Source organism: Hippopotamus amphibius, chromosome 9 (assembly GCF_030028045.1).
Source record: "Hippopotamus amphibius kiboko isolate mHipAmp2 chromosome 9, mHipAmp2.hap2, whole genome shotgun sequence".
Lineage (NCBI taxonomy): Eukaryota > Metazoa > Chordata > Mammalia > Artiodactyla > Hippopotamidae > Hippopotamus > Hippopotamus amphibius.
This window is the reverse complement of record NC_080194.1, coordinates 112,748,259-112,765,667: the sequence shown is the minus strand read 5'-3', so window position 1 is coordinate 112,765,667 and position 17,409 is coordinate 112,748,259. Positions and strand designations below refer to the sequence as shown.

The 17,409-nt window shown below is 54.7% G+C and overlaps 1 protein-coding gene across 1 annotated transcript; it reads right to left on the bottom strand.

The window, feature by feature from the left end:
* Positions 1-293: 293 nt before the first annotated feature.
* Positions 294-16,913, bottom strand: STX1B (syntaxin 1B). The gene is made up of 10 exons (XM_057748057.1): positions 16,825-16,913; positions 8,243-8,317; positions 7,945-8,044; positions 7,770-7,844; positions 4,589-4,662; positions 4,078-4,186; positions 3,812-3,885; positions 1,166-1,303; positions 954-1,064; positions 294-666 (listed from the first exon to the last, which is right to left on the bottom strand). The coding sequence occupies exons 1-10, from the start codon at positions 16,852-16,854 to the stop codon at positions 586-588; spliced, it is 867 nt and encodes a 288-aa protein (XP_057604040.1). The 5' UTR covers positions 16,855-16,913; the 3' UTR covers positions 294-585.
* Positions 16,914-17,409: the final 496 nt, after the last annotated feature.

The window sequence follows — 17,409 nt, the reverse complement described above, 5'->3', positions numbered from 1 at the left end:
GGAGAGGGGGTGTCCGTAGAGGAGGTGGATTTAAACACTCTAACACAAAATTCCACGTACACAAACTGTGTGCCCACGGATCTGTGGCGACACACACACACATCCCTATTCATAGAAGACAGAAGAGTGGGGCTTGGTGGGCTGCTGTGTCACATCCTGTCACAGTCTACACAACCACCCAGGGGAAGGAGGAAAGCTCAGACAACACACAGACTGGAGGTGGGGGGCAAAAAGGGTGATCTGGTGCTTCTACACACATCTACACACGTACACACACACACACACACACACACACACACACACACACACGCTGGGGTGTCCACACGTCTCGAGCATGTGCCGGCGGCATGCATGTTGGTGTGCATGTGTAATCACGCCTGCTGCTATCTACGTGCGGGGGCGGGGGGTGGTCCATGGCAGGGGGAGGTCCAGGGACTCCAGGGTCTGCCGGGCGGGTAAAGGTTGGGGGGCTGCCTGGGTCTGTCTTGAGGGTGAGCCTGGAGCAGGGGATGGAGTGAAGGGGTGGTAGGGGTATTGCTCCCGATGTGGTGGGGGAAGGGTCGGGGAGGGATAGGGGTGGGGGGTCTACAAGCCCAGCGTCCCCCCAATGGATGACGCCAAGACCACCCCCAGCACCACACAGCAAATAATAATCATGATTTTCTTCTGCAGGCACGAAGGGTGACAGGGAGGGCGGAGAGCAAGAGACAGAGAGAGAGACAGACACACCGACAGACGACAGACGGATGGGGAGGAGGGCGTGAAGAAAAAAAAGAAGAGGGGAGAGAAAACGGAAAAAGAAGAGGGGAGAGAAAACAGAAAAAGGAAGAGGTCAGAACCCGAGATAAGGTCTCTCGCAGGATTTCATCACTCACCTCAGCCCTGATCTGAGCCCAGCCCCGCCCTCTTGGCTCCAGCCCACCCGCTCCATGGGCCCACCTGCCCCCGCTCACCCTCCGGGCCTTGCTCTGATATTTCACAGCTTTCTTGGTGTCAGACACGGCTCGCTCCACGTAGTCCACGGAATGTTCCACATTGTACTCAATGCGGTCAATCATTTCGCCCTGTGGAGAAGACGTGCAGAGGACGGGATGGGAGTTGGGCTGGAAGAGGGGATCCTGGGCCCCCGGGCGAGACTCCCTGAGGGCTGTGGCAGAGGCAGTACCTGGCTCTCCACGAGCATGGCCATGTCCACAAACATGTCGTGCAGCTCGCGGATGCTGGTTTCCAGTTTGATGATCTCGTTGTGCCTCGTCTCGATTTCGTTCAGCGCCTGCTTCGTCATCTGCGAGTCCATTTTGATCTGGGGTGATGGGGGCGGGGCGTGAGGACGGGGGAAAGCTGCAGACCACCCTTCCCTCCCGCAACAGCTTGGATTCTGCAGCCAGAGCGTTTGGGTTCGAATCTGGTGGGCGTTTACTAGCTGTAACCATGGGCAAATTGTTTAACCTCTTCAGGCCTGTTTCCCCACCTAGAAAACGTGGATACTAATAGTGCCCAGCTCACATCGTTGTGTGACGATTGAGTGAATATGTGTATATTGATTACAATAGTACCTGGCACACAGGAAGCACTAAAGAGACGTTTGTTAAATTACAAGAAGTAAAACTTGCCCTGAGCCCGCCATCTCAGCCCAGGGCTGTCTCTATCACACACACCAGGGAGGCCCTGGGAAGGGAGACGGGGGTCCTGGACCCCCACCAGGAGTGAGGGCCAAAATCTGGTCAAAGGCGGACAGGATAATGGAAGCTGATGTAGCAGAGAGAGAGGGAAACAGAGAAGGAGGCTCCGATGAGAAGGCAGTGTGCCCTGGAGCCCCCATGACATGAGGTGGGGGAGAAATAACAAGGAAATGCACTGTAGCCCTCAAGAATCAGCGGGAATGCTCATCAACAGAGGAATGGATAAAGAAGATGTGGTACCTATATTATGCAATGGAATGTTACTCAGCCATAAAAAGGACAGAAACTGAGTTATAGGTAGTGAGGTGGATGGACCTAGAGTCTGTCATACGGAGTGAAGTAAGTCAGAAAGAGAAAAACAATACCGTATGCTAACGCATGTATATGGAATCTAAAAATATGGTACTGATGAATCCAGTGATAGGGCAAGAATAAAGATGCAGATGTAGAGAACGGACTTTAGGACACGGCAGGCAGGGGGGAGGAGAAGCTGGGACAAAGTGAGAGAGTAGCACTGACATATATACACTACCAAATGTAAAATAGCTAGTGGGAAGCAGCTGCATAGCACAGGGAGATCAACTCGATGACTGGTGACGACCCACAGGGGTCGGATAGGGAGGTTGGGAGGGAGGCTCAAATAGGGAGGGGATATGGGGATATATGTACAAATACAGCTGATTCACTCTGTTGTACAGTGGAAAGTAGCACAACAGTGTAAAGCAATTAAACTCCAACAAAGATCTAATTAAAAAAAAAAGCCTGTGGGAGAGAGACTGTAACCCACAGTCAGATATACTTCCTCTCCACAAAAGCCAGACCACTCACTTTCCAAACCACTCACTGTTTAGACCACATTAAGCCACTCTTCTGCTCTAAAACCCTCCAAGGCTCCCCACTACCCACAGGCTGCACACCTTTAGCAGTCAAGGCCCCATCTCCTGTCCTCATCAAGGCCCCATCTCCCTTTCTGTCCTCATTTCCCCAGATCACAAGAGCCCAAATCAAATCATCCAATGGCTCTTTGATAAGTGGTCCACTCTCCCTGTCTTTGTTCAGTCTGTCCCTTTTGTCTGGAATGTCCTTTCCCATCTTCCCGTGTCCAAATGCTCTCCATCTCTTAAGGCGCACAGCTCAACGCCACTTCCCCCAGGAAGCCTTTCCTGACCCTGGAAGTCAACTAGCACCTTAGGGCCTGTCTGCATCTTGTTCAGCTCTCAGGCAAGGTACCAACCACCCTGCACTGTGACAATGGTGGGTTAATTGGCAGGGATCAGCTCTATCCCCTTAGAACCACTCACCAGGTTTCCCTCCACTCTCAGACAGAGTGACAGACAGGCTGGGCAGAGCTGTTTGGGAGAGCTCCAGGCTAACTGGCTCATTATCAATTTGCTCAAAGCTCATTTAACAAAGATCAATTCTCTAAACAACAATTTGCTGAAAACTGCTAGACAGTCACTGAACATACTTTCATCCTGGTCTAGAAACCTCAGTCAGAGTCATTCTGCCACCAGAAGCAGAAAGTGAGACAGAACTTGTCAGGCAGGGCAAAAGTCAAGAAAGAGAAAGAAGAAGTACAGCTGGGGAAAGCCCATCTATTTCACATATAAGATGACAAGGGCAGGGCGGTTTGCAAAACTTTCAGCAAAACTAAAACTGAATAAAAAAAAAAAATTCACAATGTAGGCAAATTAGTCACTTGGTGAAATGACCCGTGTCACTAGGGAGAACTGTATCTTAGCGCTGAAGAGTCCTGACTGTGGATTCAAATCTTGCTTTGCCTGTAGCTGTGTGACCTCAGCAAGTCATTTAACCTCTTTGGGTCAGATTTCCTCATCTGTGAAACAAGGCTCTCTCAAAGGCTTGTGGTGAGGATTAAATGAATTTAGTAGGTAAATGTAAATATGTACAGTGCTTAGAACAGTGCCTGGCATCCTATTGTTTGCCATTTTTATGAGGGTGCCTTCCTGCTCTGCCCCCATGGAATTCCCCAGTTCCAGGTTCATTCAGACTTCCCGATGCTTGTTATTTCAGGGCGGACTTAGGACCTTGAGTTCAGCCTAAGCTTGGGGAGCAAAGCCGAATGGTTTCCAAAAACAGACCCCACCCCACCCCCACGCGGGTCTCACATCATCCGTGAAGATTGCCAACTTCCCACTCTCCAGCATGTCTTCCAGTTCTTCGTTGGTCGTGGTCCTTCCGGCTGTGGGGAGAAAGGACTCCCCGCTCAGGGACTGGGCCAGCCTGGGGGCCTAGGGTGGTGGAGTGCGGCAGGGACCCGGGAGCCCACCCTCCCATCCGGCCTCAGGCCACGATCCCCCTCCACGGAGGGGAAGGGCCTGGAAAGAGTATGGGACAGGTCTGGGGAGTTTGCGGGGGCAGGTGTCACACGCACTGATCTCCAGCTGCCGCTGGATCCGGTCCTTGCAGCGGTCCCGGTACTTGGACTGGGTCGCGTTATATTCAGTCATTACTTCCACGAACTTCCGGGAGAGTGTGGAGTGCTGGAGTGGGGGTACAGACACATTAGGAGGCAGGGAGCAGAGACCGTGAAAGGATGGAGTGGGCAGGAGGGGCTGAGTTAGCCTACGGCCCCTTCTTCAGCCCGTGCCACGATCCCAACCCCTCAAGTGTGCAGTCCCGTATCCCCAGCACCCCCATCCTACTCCCAAATCAGTCAAAACCCGGCTAGGGCTGTGAGATGTAGCCGGGTTCCGACCTCCGCTGTAGCCCCACCCAAAGCCCCGCCCCCGCCAGGCTCCTCCTTGGCCACGCCCCACACTCGTGCCCGCTTCGGCCCGCCCACCGCCCACAGGCAGGGCTCCAACCTGGGCTGCTCCCCTGTGCGATCCAGTCCGGTTTGGTCCCGGCCCAGACCCTGACAGTGCCTGGCCTCTGCCTCCTACCTGGGTCTTGCGGATGCGCAGGTCCGCAGAGGAACGATTGAGCCCCTCCTCCTGTTCAATGCTTTGCTCGATCGCTGCGGGAGAGAGGAAGCAGTGACTCGCCGGCGGCAGACCCGGCGCATGGTGGGGCAGGGGTCTGGGACGTATGAAGGGTGGACACCCCCGAGGCACGCCCCCCAGGCCAGTGAACAGATGTCATACCCAGGCGAAGGCAGAGAGTAAAGACTCCAGGGTGGGGAGGCAGGAGGCCGGCAGATAAAAGGACGAATGTTTGACAGGGCCTGGGAGCCAGGTAGGAGGGGAGACTGAGGGTCAGTTGGTCACCAGACAGAAGCGGGCTATTTGTTCTGGTGGAAGGATTGGGTCTGGGAAAGTCCCAAAGCTGTAACTCCTGCCCTGTCCCCCAGTCAACATCCCCTATATGCCGGGGCTGGGGTGGGGGGCGGGGAGAAGCTCCAATATTTTATTTTCGCAGCCTCGGGAAAGGGGCAGGAACCCACCCTGGGATGTTTTTGGTGGAGAGCAAGCACTTTCATGTGGATCCGGTTCTAGTGGCCCTTTCCTTGGAAAACTCTAGGGTAAGTGGACGGATGTTCCAACAGAGAAATTAGCTCTCCCCTTGCCTTAGAAAGTGATGCCTGTCCCAGGAATCCCTACTTCTAAAGGATGTTCTGGAAAAGCACACAGATTAACTGGGATTCCTGCTTCTAGATCATGCACTCCCCACACTGCTTCAGATTTTCTAAAAAAGAGCTTGCGGGTAAGATCTACTGTGCTTGGAAAATGCAGCAGGGATGAATCACCAGGCCCTCTCAGACCTGGAAGGGCCTCCAGGCCATTCCTGAGAACATTGCTTCTCCGTTCCTGGCAGTGGTAGAGGCATGGCGCTGGCTGGCACCCCAACGCTCCCCTGCCAGCGATGGCAGGCCAGTGACTGAATGACAGCTCTGGCCCAGATGCTACAGGAAAAGTCCAGGAGCACACACCCAGGGATGTCAGAATCTCTGGCCCAGACTGGGACCCTGTTGTCAGACTCGGGGCTGGGGACAAGCCCTGGAGGAAGGGATCCTTTACAGGGTCTCATTGACTTCTTACAGCAATCCTGGGAGTTCAGTGATAGCAGCCCAGGTTTCAGACTAGAAACTGAGGTTGAAATAAAGAAAACAACTCATTCAAGGTCACATACAACGCCGGAGTTCATGCCACCATAGAGCTGGAGAAAGATGGAGAAGATGATCTCTCTTTTTCTAGAGCTCTGGAAGTTCAGCTTCTCTAAGCCACTGCCACTTTTTCTAGCTTCTTTCTTGGTCTATTCCTGAACTCCTAAGCCATACAGCCCTCTTCATGGTCTTATAGAGAGTGTTAATGTCAGAGCTCAACGGGCCCAAAGAAATCACTGAGGACTTCCCTGGTGGCACAGTGGTTAAGAATACACCTGCCAATGCAGGGGACATGGGTTCGATCCCTGGTCTGGGAAGATCTCACATGCCGAGGAGCAACTAAGCCTCTGTGCCACAACTACTGAGGCCATGTGCTGCAACTACTGAAGTCTGAGTGCCTAGAGCCCATGCTCTGCAACAAGAGAAGCCACCACAATGAGAGAAGCCCAAGCCCTGCAACAAAGAGTTGCCCCTGTTCGCCACAACTAGAGAAAGCCAGCGTGCAGCAACAAAGACCCAACGCAGCCAAAAAAATTTTTTTTAATTAAAAAAAAAAAAACAGAAAGAAATCACTGAGCACAGGGATTTTTAAACTATGTTTCACAGAACCCTGCTTCTGAGAAGGAACCTCAGAGGGGGCTGTTGCTGGGAGTGGTGAGGAGGCCAGGCAGGTAGGGCTCTGGGTCTCCAACCCCAGGTCGTCAGAATAGCCCGACTTTTTTTTTTTTTTTTTGGTTGCACCAGGTCTTAGTTGCGGCACATGTGCTCCTTAGTTGTGCAGGCAGGCTCCTTAGTTGCGGCTCACGGGCTTCTTAGTTGTGGCATGCTCACTCTTAGTTACAGCGTGCATGGGGGGTCTAGTTCCCTGACCAAGAATCGAACCCGGGCCCCCTGCATTGGGAGTACGGAGTCTTAACCACTGCGCCACCAGGGAAGTCCCCAGCCTGACTTTTATGTGTTGTATATATTTGAATTTGGGGTAAGATTTCACTTAGGAAAAAAAGATTTTGCTACCAAAAAACAAAAACAAACAACAACAACAACAAAAACACCTATCTGTGAAATGGCTTCAGTAGTTCTTACTGTACTGATGAGGAAGCTGAGGGTAGGGTGCTTGTCCAGAATGAGTTGGTGATGGAAGTGGGCTCCCTCTGTCTGGATTTGCAATCAGTGTGCTCCCAGTTTGGAACATTTTGCTTTCTAGCACACTCTCCTGAGTGCAGAGGGCTTACACATGGGCACTGGAGGCTCTTTTATGGCCTCCTGTTGAGTCCAGGAGGGCATGGAGTCCCTGTCCTCATCTCCCTGGACCAAGGTCATTGTGCTCAAGGCCAGGGATCTGACATGACTCCTTTTCCCCAGGGCCCAGTGATGTGCCTTAGACAGAGTAGGTGCTTGGCAAAAATGTTTTCTGATGCTGACCTACCCATGAAGGTACAAATTAGCATCATGGTAACACTGCTACTCTCCTGGCACCAGCAGACAAGGAGGTTCCCAACCCACAATGCTTTGGGGGAAGGTGGTTATTACCAGCACCCAAGTCCTTAAATTAGAGTGAATACATGAACATTTGGCAAGTCCCTCCTGAAAGCTTGCCAGCCCTGATGTCAGCCACACAGTCCAATCTGTCCTGAGCTAAGGATACCAATTCAGAAGCATTTGCTGAGCCCACCTACTGGGTGCTTAGTGCTATGTCCGGCACCTGTTCTGGAGAAATGAGGCCTCCATGAAACTAAAACCACCTGGAAGACTATATTTTCCTGGTGGACCTTCCTGCTGATGGAACCAGCAGAGCTCAGATGCAATTTGCACAGAAAGCCTCCTCTCTCTCATTTCCCTGTCACATCTGTATCTTTTTCCAAGGAATCTGGAGCAAGTTGGGAAATCTCGGGTTTTATGCTTTCTCATTGTTTAGGAATCTGGCTCCTGGAAGTTTGTAAACATTCCTCACAGACAGGCCTGTTTAGTCCAATGGAGGGCAGAGTTTCTTTCCTCCTTAGCCAGGGGCTGGCATTTCTCACCTTTCAACTTGGATCGAACCTTGTTGGCTGTCTTCTTGATGTCTGCAGTGAGGTCCTCCAGCTCCTGTTTGGTCTCTGAGGGGAGGGGAGGGAAGGGGTGGGTGAGACGTCTGGGTGGGACCCCAGGCTCCTTCCACCCGCCCACAGCCTCCAGCCACCCGGCAGCAGCACTTACTCTCATCCGGGTTGGGGGCGGCCAGGATAGCACTATGCTGCTTTTTCACTTGTTCCACATCCTCTGACAGCTTCTCAATGCAGCCCCGGATCTCTTCCACCTGGGGCAGCAAATCGGCTATACCCAGCCAAGTCGTCGGGCCAGACAAAGGGATTCAGGGGGCTCAGTCAGGGTTCAGGGAAACAGGCCAGACCCAGAGGGGTTGGTAAAAGGCCAAGGGGGTGGAGGAGTAGAGAGTGGGGTGGGGGCCGGGGCCCAGGGAGAAGAAAGTTGTTGGCTGAGGGCCAGGTTCTGTTACCTGTTCAAAGAACTCATCCATGAAGTGGTCCCGGTCCACATGCACCACCTCCTCCTCATCATCACTGTCTTTCGCCTGGGAGGCAAAGAAAGGCAGGGACTGTGAGCAACTCCGATGCTCCCAGCTCTAGGCTCAGAGCAGGGGTCCTGGGAAGGGTCACAGGAAGGGGGCCAGGGCAAGCAAGCGGTTGCAACGAATACTGGGTGTCTTGTGGCACAGGGTCCTGGAAGCCGGGTAGCTGACAGCCCAAAGGACACCTTGGAGGGAATTTGCCAAAGGCACTGTTTCAGGGGTAGAAGCGGTCCTGTGAGTGCAGTCACCCTGGAGGCGGGTGGCGCTCTGGACAGATGCTTTAACCAACCAGTATGGAAGTATTTTGATATTGTAACAACCAGCTAAATGTCAGCCTTGCAGTAACTGGCTCTGGGCTGCGAGAAGGGGTCTGGAATGGAGTCCAAGGAGCCTGACCCCCTCCATCATCCCCCCAGCCACTCATGCCAGGCTTTACTTTGCTCCCTTCTCTCTTCCCCTCCAGCCTCCGACGCAACCAGCCACGTCCCTTGTGCAAGGTCACTTCACTGCCAGTGGCGGGCGCCAAGTTAAGCAAGCACAGTCAGGCCCGGGGAGGGATGAGAGACACAGGCAGCACCCCGACCTCCCTCCTCCCACCCACTCTCCCCCCTCAACCCCCCCGCCCCCCCACCGACTCTCCTCCATGTATTCACTTGCTTTCATCCAGCCTCTTCCAACTTCACACCCACCTACTCTCACTTGCTTGGATTTCCCAGTTGCAACCTGCAGCTGCTCAGCCTTCCACCCCCAGGGCTCAGAGACACAAAGGGATTTACCCACCCACACCGCCACTGCCACCACCAGACAGGCCAGTGACATAGACAGAAGGGCTGACACACAAGGCACACAGAAATAGGCCCACTGACACCCACACGGAGATGCACTGATGTGCTGACGTTCACCTGCACACGGACCCACTGCAAAGCTGCCTGCTGACACACGTGCACACAAAGACGTGCAGCGGCCCTCTAGGGACATTGGGGAGGGCCCTCTGGGGCTGTTCTCCCAGCCTCTCTGAGCCTCGGGTCTGCACACTCACTCAGAGCTGGGAAGGAGGAAAGGGTGGTGCAGCGAGGGGTCCCCAACGCTCCACACTCCAGTCTCAAGACTGTGTGGGACAGAAGTAGGAGGGCAAAAGCTGAGCCCATCAAGCTTAATTACATCTGGAGCCCTAATGAGCCTCCATAGAAATTTAAACAGAGTTCACCCTGATTTCCAGAAAAAAACCTAGCCAAATCCCAGACAGAATCTCACGACCAGAGCCTGAATGAAATCAAGACAGGACCCACACAGCGTCTAGCAGGGTGGTGGGGCGAGGGGTATTGCCAGTTGGGATCTAAAGAGAAGAGCTCGCCCAGGACCTCAACAGGGTCCGAGCAGATCGCAGACAGGACCTGAGAGAAGCCAGACAGCTCAGACCGAACCAGACTCAGCGCAGACAGATCGCAGACAGCTCAGATCGAATCTAGACAGAGCCAGATGGGACCTAGATGTGATCTAGACAGCCAAGTGAACTTGGAATCAGAGGGCCCCGACAGCACCGGGAGGAGCCATGAGCCCAGAGATGTCCAGCTGGACCCTCTCGAAGGCACCTCAGCTTCCCACCCAAACCTGGCTCAGAGTCTCCAGGGATCCTCCCCACGCCATGTTGGAGAATGCCTTCAGCACTTCCATTTAATCTCCAAATATCTCCCGGGGAAAGGGATATTCCTCTGTCTCAGCCCACAGCTGGCCCCAGAAGGAAGGGTGGTACCAGGTGGGGCTTGGAGACACTGATGGGACTTCTGGCTTCTCAAGCCTCCACCTGACCTGGAAGCACACCAGTAGACCTTAGTCCCAAGAGGCCCTGGGATGCTCGGCTCAGCTCTGAGGACCCACTGGCCTCCCAGGATGTTCTATCCTCAAAAAGCCAGCTGCCCCACGAGGTTCTCCTTCCCCTGGAGCCAACCTGCAGCTAGCTCCTCAGCCCTCCACCCCCAGGGCTCAGACATACAAAGAGATTTACCCACCCACATCACCACCCCTGTCCCTTCACTGCCTTCAAGCACTGGGCCCTCAGCCTGGCTGCCCACAGCTCATGAGGCCACTAGCTGGCCCAGGTGTCTGGGGACTTTCCTGTTCTCTCTTTGCCCTTCCCATGCTGACTTCAGACTTCCTCAAGTCTCGTTTCTCTCCTTCTCTCCTGTAGTTCCCAGGACCAGATCCCTGATTCTGCCCTGGGGGATCCTTGGCTGCCTGTTTACTTGCCCTTGAGAGAGGAGGAAAGGTAGAGGGACCAAAGATCGCTTAGTTGGTGTAATAATTACAGACAGCTGAGAGCTAAAAGCCTCTCCAGTTTACAGACACTTTTACGTCTATAATCCCTTCTGATCCTCACCACCATAGCCCTCGAGAAAAGCTGTCCCCATTTCACAGGTGAGGGGGCTGGAGGTCAGAGTGGGAAGAGGAAATCGACATGCTCAAGGGCACCCAGGCTGAAAGGGGCCGAGAAATCAGAGGCATCTAAGACACACCTCCTCTCATAGCCCCTTTTATATTTCTTCTTTTTGGGTGCGCTGTGCGGCATGCAGGTCTTAGTTCCCCGACCAGGGATCGACTCCGTGCCCCCTGCATTGGAAGTCCCTCCCACAGCCCTTTTTGAAGCTTGAGACCAGGCTGCCTCCTACTGGCCACTCTGCCACCGGAGATTTCCCCTCTCAGGTCTCCTCCTGACAAGGCCCAATCTGGGTGAGGCTCTGAGCCCTGAAAACCTAGCAAAATATGAGCTTGCGATAGCACCTTTGGCCTAGGTCTTGCGTTCTTGCTATGTCATTTAATCTTCATTGAAACTCTGTAAGGACCATTGGTCAACATAACTATAATTATGGCAAACATTTACACAGCATTTGATAACGTTCTGGGCACTGTTCTAAGCATACTGCATTTATCCATTTCATTCTTACAACAGCCCCCTTTGACAGATGGGGAGACTGAGTAAGAGAGAGGCTAACGAGCTTGCCCAGGTCAGCAGCTGGAAGGCCACACGCCTTCTTCCCTCTGAGCCTGAGCCTCTGCATTTACGGAATGGCGAGAAAGTCCTCCCTAAATGGTGGGCAGGAGGAGGCAGTGAGAACAGGCAGGGTGCTGCCAGAGAGAATAAGGGCTCAGTGAGGGCTGGCTGTTACCCACCGCCTCTCCCAGGTTACAGATGAGGAAACAGGCTCAGAGAGGTTGCCTGACACTGCTGAAGGCTTCACAGCAAATAAGGCCAGAGGTGGGACCTGAACTGTCCCAGTGCTAAATCTCAGGCTCTTTCCCTTCTGTCCCTTGGTTCTTTCCTGGCCCCTAAAGAGTCTGCTTCTGCTCTGCTGTGTCCTCAGTACCGCTGAACTCCTACGGCTGGGACAGAAAACCAGTAAGAGGGGCCAGGCTGCAAGGAAGAGCCCAGACAGGAAGCCAGGTGTCCTAGCCTCCATTTGACTTGCTGTGCAACTCTAGGCAAATCTCAGCCCCTCTCTGGGCCCAGCTTATCTGTGAAATGGGTGAGCTTATCTGTGAAATGGGTGGGCCCTCCCTGCCCCTCCCTGCCCCTCCCTGCCCCTCCCTGCCCCTCCCTGCCCTGAGGTGTGCGTGTTTCAGGAGCACAGCCTCCATTTCTGGAAGAAGCTGGCCAGCCTAAAAGACAGCAGGCTGTGGGCAAATGAGACTACCTCGGAAAAGACAACCAAATGTGCCCCCATCCATTGTATGGACAACTCAAGCCTCAGTTTCCTCCTGTGTGAAATGAAGAAAATAAGAATCATATACACCCGACACATAGGGACCGATTACCATGCGTTGGGCTCTGTTACAAGGGCTTTGCATTCCTCATTTAATCCTTACAGCCACTCCATGAAGTAGATACTGTTCTTGTTCCCATTTGACAGATGAGGCAGAGAGAAAGTAATTCGCCCACGATCATACCGCTGACGGGGTGCTGACAGCGTGGTGCTGGATTGGAACCCAGGCTCTCTGCTCTTTACGGCTCACCAAGCCCTCGAAAGCTCAGGAGGATGAAATGGGAGAGTGTGGAGGCCCCGGACATCTTCTGGAACTGCCTTGGGGAGAGGCAGCATCAGATCCAAGCCTCTAGCTTCAGTCCTTCCACATCAGGGACACCTGGGGCCCTCATGTGTGTTGGTGGTGAGGAAGAAGGGAGCAGGACCACGTGCCCCGGGAAGGCCACAAAGAGACAGATGAGAGGGTGACTAAAACGCAGGTGCAAAGATGCTGGAACTGGGTGATAGAAAATCACAGAGTGGAGACTTCCCTTGAGATTGAGTGGTTGGGAATCCGAGCTTCCAGTGCAGGAAGCTTAGGTTCAATCCCTGGCCGGGGAGCTAAGGTCCCACATGCCACGTGGTGCAGCCAAAAGAAAAAAAAAAAGTAGTTTGTGTGTGTGTGTGTGTGTGAACACATATGCATGCCCACGCACACAACACACACATGCCCATACCTGCTTCTCAGGGGCACAGGCATCCTTTGATCTAGAGGCAGCAGCCTCTCTCCACCGCACCCCCTGCTTCTGTCCATCTGTCTCCCTAACCCAGGCCTCTGCTTGCTCCCAGCATTCAGGCCAGCCCTCCCACCATAACCTCTCTCCTCCACCTTCCCTGCTTCCCCCATCGACTCCCTTCCGCACCCTCCCTCTGCGCCGTCCCCCCCCCCCCAACCCCCGTGTCCTTCATTCATCTAACACATATCTATGATCCCTGTCTGGGTGCTGCGGAGAATATGATGGTGAACAAGACAGGACGGGGTCCTGCCTCCAAGGAGCTGACTTTCCAGGGGAGGGAGACAGACAACGGAACATGAACATGACAATTTGAGATGGTGCTACGTAGCAGGAGGGGGATAAAGCAGGAGGTGTGATAGAGAGAAACGGGCATCAGGGAGGGCCCTTCGGGAGGGGCTTGACATCTGAGCTAAGGCCCAAGGTGTGAACTGCACCGCAATCGGGAGGACACAGAATTCAAGGCAGAGGGAACAGTGTTCAGGCAGAGGGAACAGTGTTCAGGCAGAGGGAACAGCATTCAAACAGAGGGATCAGCAAGTGTAAAGGCCCTCAGGCAGGAGGAGCATGATATGTCTGAATGGCAGAAACAAGCCCCGCGCCTCTGGAGGATATCAACCCATCGCCCAGGGTTCTCCTGGTCCCTGCCTGCTCTCTCAAACACGAACATAGGCCCACTCTTGCCTTTTGCTATGTTAGGTCTGCATTTCTAAAACAGCCACTGTGCCCATCCCATACCTGAGGGCTACATGTGGGACCCAGTCCCTACCCTCAAGGTGCATGACTTGTCCTAGAACAGCCCTGTTTCCACCGGCTGTCAAATTCCAACTTCCTGCACCTCAGGCTTCCCCCTCCCACATTTCCCAGTCTCCCCATCCACCCGCGCCCCAGCCTTCCCGCTCCACAGCCGCCTCACAGGCTCTGGCCCACAGCGTGTCCCCCGCGGCTTCTCTCTCCCGGCAACCCTCCTCTCCACCTCACTTGCTCCCTTCTTCTCCTCTTCAGCCCCATTCCTGGACCCACTCCTTGGACCCTGGAATACCCATCCAGCCAACTGACTCCCCACCAGAGCCTCCACTCCAGCCCAGCACCTCCCAGTTGCCAACCAAAGGTGCTTAGTGAACTGGGAACAGAAAACCCTGGTTCAACCCTGGCTCTGTGATTAACAGCAGCATGACCTTGGGCAAGTCAGGTTACTGCTCTGGCCCTCAATTTACTCCAATAAATTAGCGGTCCCATCTTGCCCATCTCGGGGGGCTGATTTGAGACTCAAGAGAAATAAATGCATCAGCTGTGGAATAAGAAACACTCGTGAAGCAATGCTGAACACCAGGCCTCTTTCTAGGCGCTTCTGGCATAATTTCAATCCTCAGGACAGCCCTCTGAAGCATGTATCATCACTCCCCATTAGCACATGAAGAAAGTGAGGACCAGAGAGGTTAAGCAACTTACCCAAGGTCACACAGGAAGTAGCAAAGCTAGGATTTGAACCCAGTCTGACTCCCAAATCTGTGCCTTGTTCATCTGTGATGAACAGATGTGAGAACCCCTCGGGAACTCTAAAGTACTGTTGGAAAAAGACAATCAGGTCCCCTGGGCTGACATCCCCTCCCATCACTGCCCTTCCATCCCTCTCAGCCTCTCAGAGACCCCTTTTCAAGGCCTCCCACACCCTGCCCAGTTTCTCCCGCCTCCCAGCCTCCTCACTCTCAACTCTGGTGGGAAGACCCCCAGATTCCTTGCATCTGGGAGCTTTTTTCCCCGCCCCATACGTGCCCTCCCAAATCTCCAGTTTCCCTGAACTGTGACTAACACCAGAGCCATCAGCATTCACCCAGCGCCCTTCACCCCTCCACCCCCCCTCCCCCCTCCCCCACCAGCTGCCCCCAGCAGCCCCAGCAGCCAGGATTTCTACCCGCCCTAGGTAGAGGGTCCCTGACCCACTCAGATGAGGACTCCTGTCCCCTGCCTTCCCGGCATGCCTGTCTTCGCCTTTTCCCTCCCCATCTCTCTAATCACACCACAATTCCACCACCACCTCATTCCAGCCCACTTTCCATTTCTCGGGATTATGGAGTCATGACATAGTCTTGGCAACAGCAGATCTGGGTTCAAATCCGGACTCCTCACTTGCTAGCTGCGTGAATTTGGGCAAGTTTTAACCACTGGGCCTCAATTTCCTTCACTATAAAATGAAGTGGTCTCTCAGTCTCCCTACCTTACCAGATGAGGGTCTAATGAGATTATGGATGGCAACCTGCTTTGGATGAAAACAGGGAGAGAAGGGGAGTTAAGAGCACCAACGCTGCAGCCAGCCTGCCTGCCTGCCTTTAATTAGCTGTGTGACTTTGGTCAAGTTACTTATTCTCTCTGGGCCTCAGTTTCCATATCTATAAAATGGGATAATACTGGTACTAGTTTCCTAGGGTTGCTGTGAGGATCAAAAGGAGTTAATATGTATAAAACACTTAGAACAGTGTCTGGCACGTGAGTGCCAGTTATTTTTATCACTGTTATTTTCCTGACGCCTGAGCGTATATTCACTCAAAGTTTAATTTAAAAAAATAAACCTTCAATATTCCCTCCCCCAACCACCAGTTCCTCCTTCCTTGCCACCTACCAACTCATCTCTCCCAGAGACAACAGTCACGTGCCTCCAAGCCCCTTCCTCTTGTCTTTCCGTAACCTGGTTCCACAGCCCCAAATCCCGAGGGCTCTCCAAAGACAGAGCTTTTTACCCCCAGTGTTCAGACTTCCCTTTCAAAGGCTAAAACAGCAGAGACACACATCAGCTTGGCAGACGGGAAACCCAGATTCCTGTCTGATCTTCCCACCCACTGGCTTGGTGACCTTGGGCAAGTTCCTGCCCATCGCTGAACCTCAATCTCCTCATCTGTCAAATGGGATAACAATCCCAGGGGAACTACCAATAGGCTCCTGGTTAAGGGCATCAGGCTACAGCAGTTGGGTCTAGTACTTTATTAACATAACCCCACAGGCCCTGAACACAGCGCAGGCTGTCTGCTCTGTCTCCTCGTGGCCCGGGTCATTTCTCTAACCCCACCCCCCCAGCATCTCCCCAGGCCCAGAAATCACTCTTATCAAGCCCCCACTCCCCAGCCCCTCCAAATGGCAGCCTTCACTGCAGACACCAGTGCCGCCCTCCTCCCCCTGTCACCCAAACACAACTAAACTGCCTGGCCGGACTCCTGGAGCCGGGCCTCTTTAGGCCTGCAGACCAGGGGCCCACGTCAGCCTGCCCCTGGCCGTTCAGGATGCCCCAATTCCCCCCAGTGGAGCACCGTCCCTGTCATGCAACCCAATTCCATGGCCCTGTGCACAGAACCTCCGCCAGGTCTCCCCTGCAACCCCCTCTCCCACCTCTGGGGTCACCCAATCTCAGGCCCGGGCCCTCTGGCTATCTCCTGAGGCCACCTCTTCCCTCCTTGTCTCTGAGAGGTGCCCCCTCCCCATGGAGAGCAACACACACACACACACACACACACACTTCATTCACCACCAGATGCTGGCATCTCAGTCAGTCCCCATGTGTCCTTCCCCAAAGCAGCCCCCAAATCGGGGTCCCGCTAGGCTCAGCCTGGCCCAGGAACTGCCCACATCCTTCTAATTCAGCAAATCTGCCCAGCGGATGACAGCACCCTCCAGTTCTCTCCCCACACTCACTCTCTCCCATCCCCAGGTTAGACCCCAGGGCCCTCCTGGGAATGTGGGGTGTCCAGGGCCCCTGAGACCTCTCCTGCCCCCTTGGGTCTTAATGGCCTCCAGCCCCTTCTAGCCACTGTCCCTAAAATGCAGGTTCATTGGAGACATCAGGTGCCCTCACATACTGGGGTGCCCCTGCCACCAACCTCCAGTCTCATCATTTGCCCCCACGTCCCAGCACCTCCCCCACTCCACCCCCACGCGCTCCCCAAATATTGGGGTCCCGCCCCCCCATTTTCCCCACCCCCAAGCTCACACTCCGCAGCTCCTGAGTCCGATCCTTCATCCTGCGACGGCTCCTCCTCCTCCTCCTCCTCCTCCTCGTTCTCCTGCCTCTGCTTCTGCTCCCTGCCTCCTGCCTCGGTGCTGGAGGCCGGAGTCGGGGGGTGCCGGGGGGCACCGAGGCCGCTGGCGGGGGCCCGCGGGCGGGGGCGGGGGCGGGGGCGGCGGGCTGAGGGCCGGGCAGGGGCAGGGGCCTGGGCCGGGCTCGGCTCTGCCGGGGCTGCGGTGGCGATGCGGCTGCGGCACAGGCTTGGATGGAGGGATGCGGGAGCTGAAGCGCGGGGGAGGGGGGCGGAGGGAGGTAAGGAGGAAGGGAGGGAGGGGGGAACCGGGAGGGGGCAGGGAGCAGGGGGCATGCGCAGCGCCCGGGGCTGGGGGCGCCTGGGGGTTGTAGTCCGGGGAGGGGGACCCAGGAGGGAGGGAGGCTGGAGAGGCCTAGAGGGGGTGGGGAAGGGCAGAGCCACGGAAGCTGGGAGAGATGCGGAGAGACAGAGGAGATGCGGCTGGAGGCACAGAGATGCTGGTGTGGGGTGGGGGTGGCGATGGAATGGCAGAAAGA

Coding starts and splice junctions, on each gene's coding strand:
- STX1B (XM_057748057.1), bottom strand. CDS start 16,854: ATGAAGGATCGGACTCAGGAGCTGCGGAGT. Junction 4,663..7,769: donor GGTTCGATCCAAGTTGAAAG/GTGAGAAATGCC, acceptor TCTCTCCCGCAG/CGATCGAGCAAAGCATTGAA. Junction 1,065..1,165: donor CCATGCTCGTGGAGAGCCAG/GTACTGCCTCTG, acceptor TCTTCTCCACAG/GGCGAAATGATTGACCGCAT.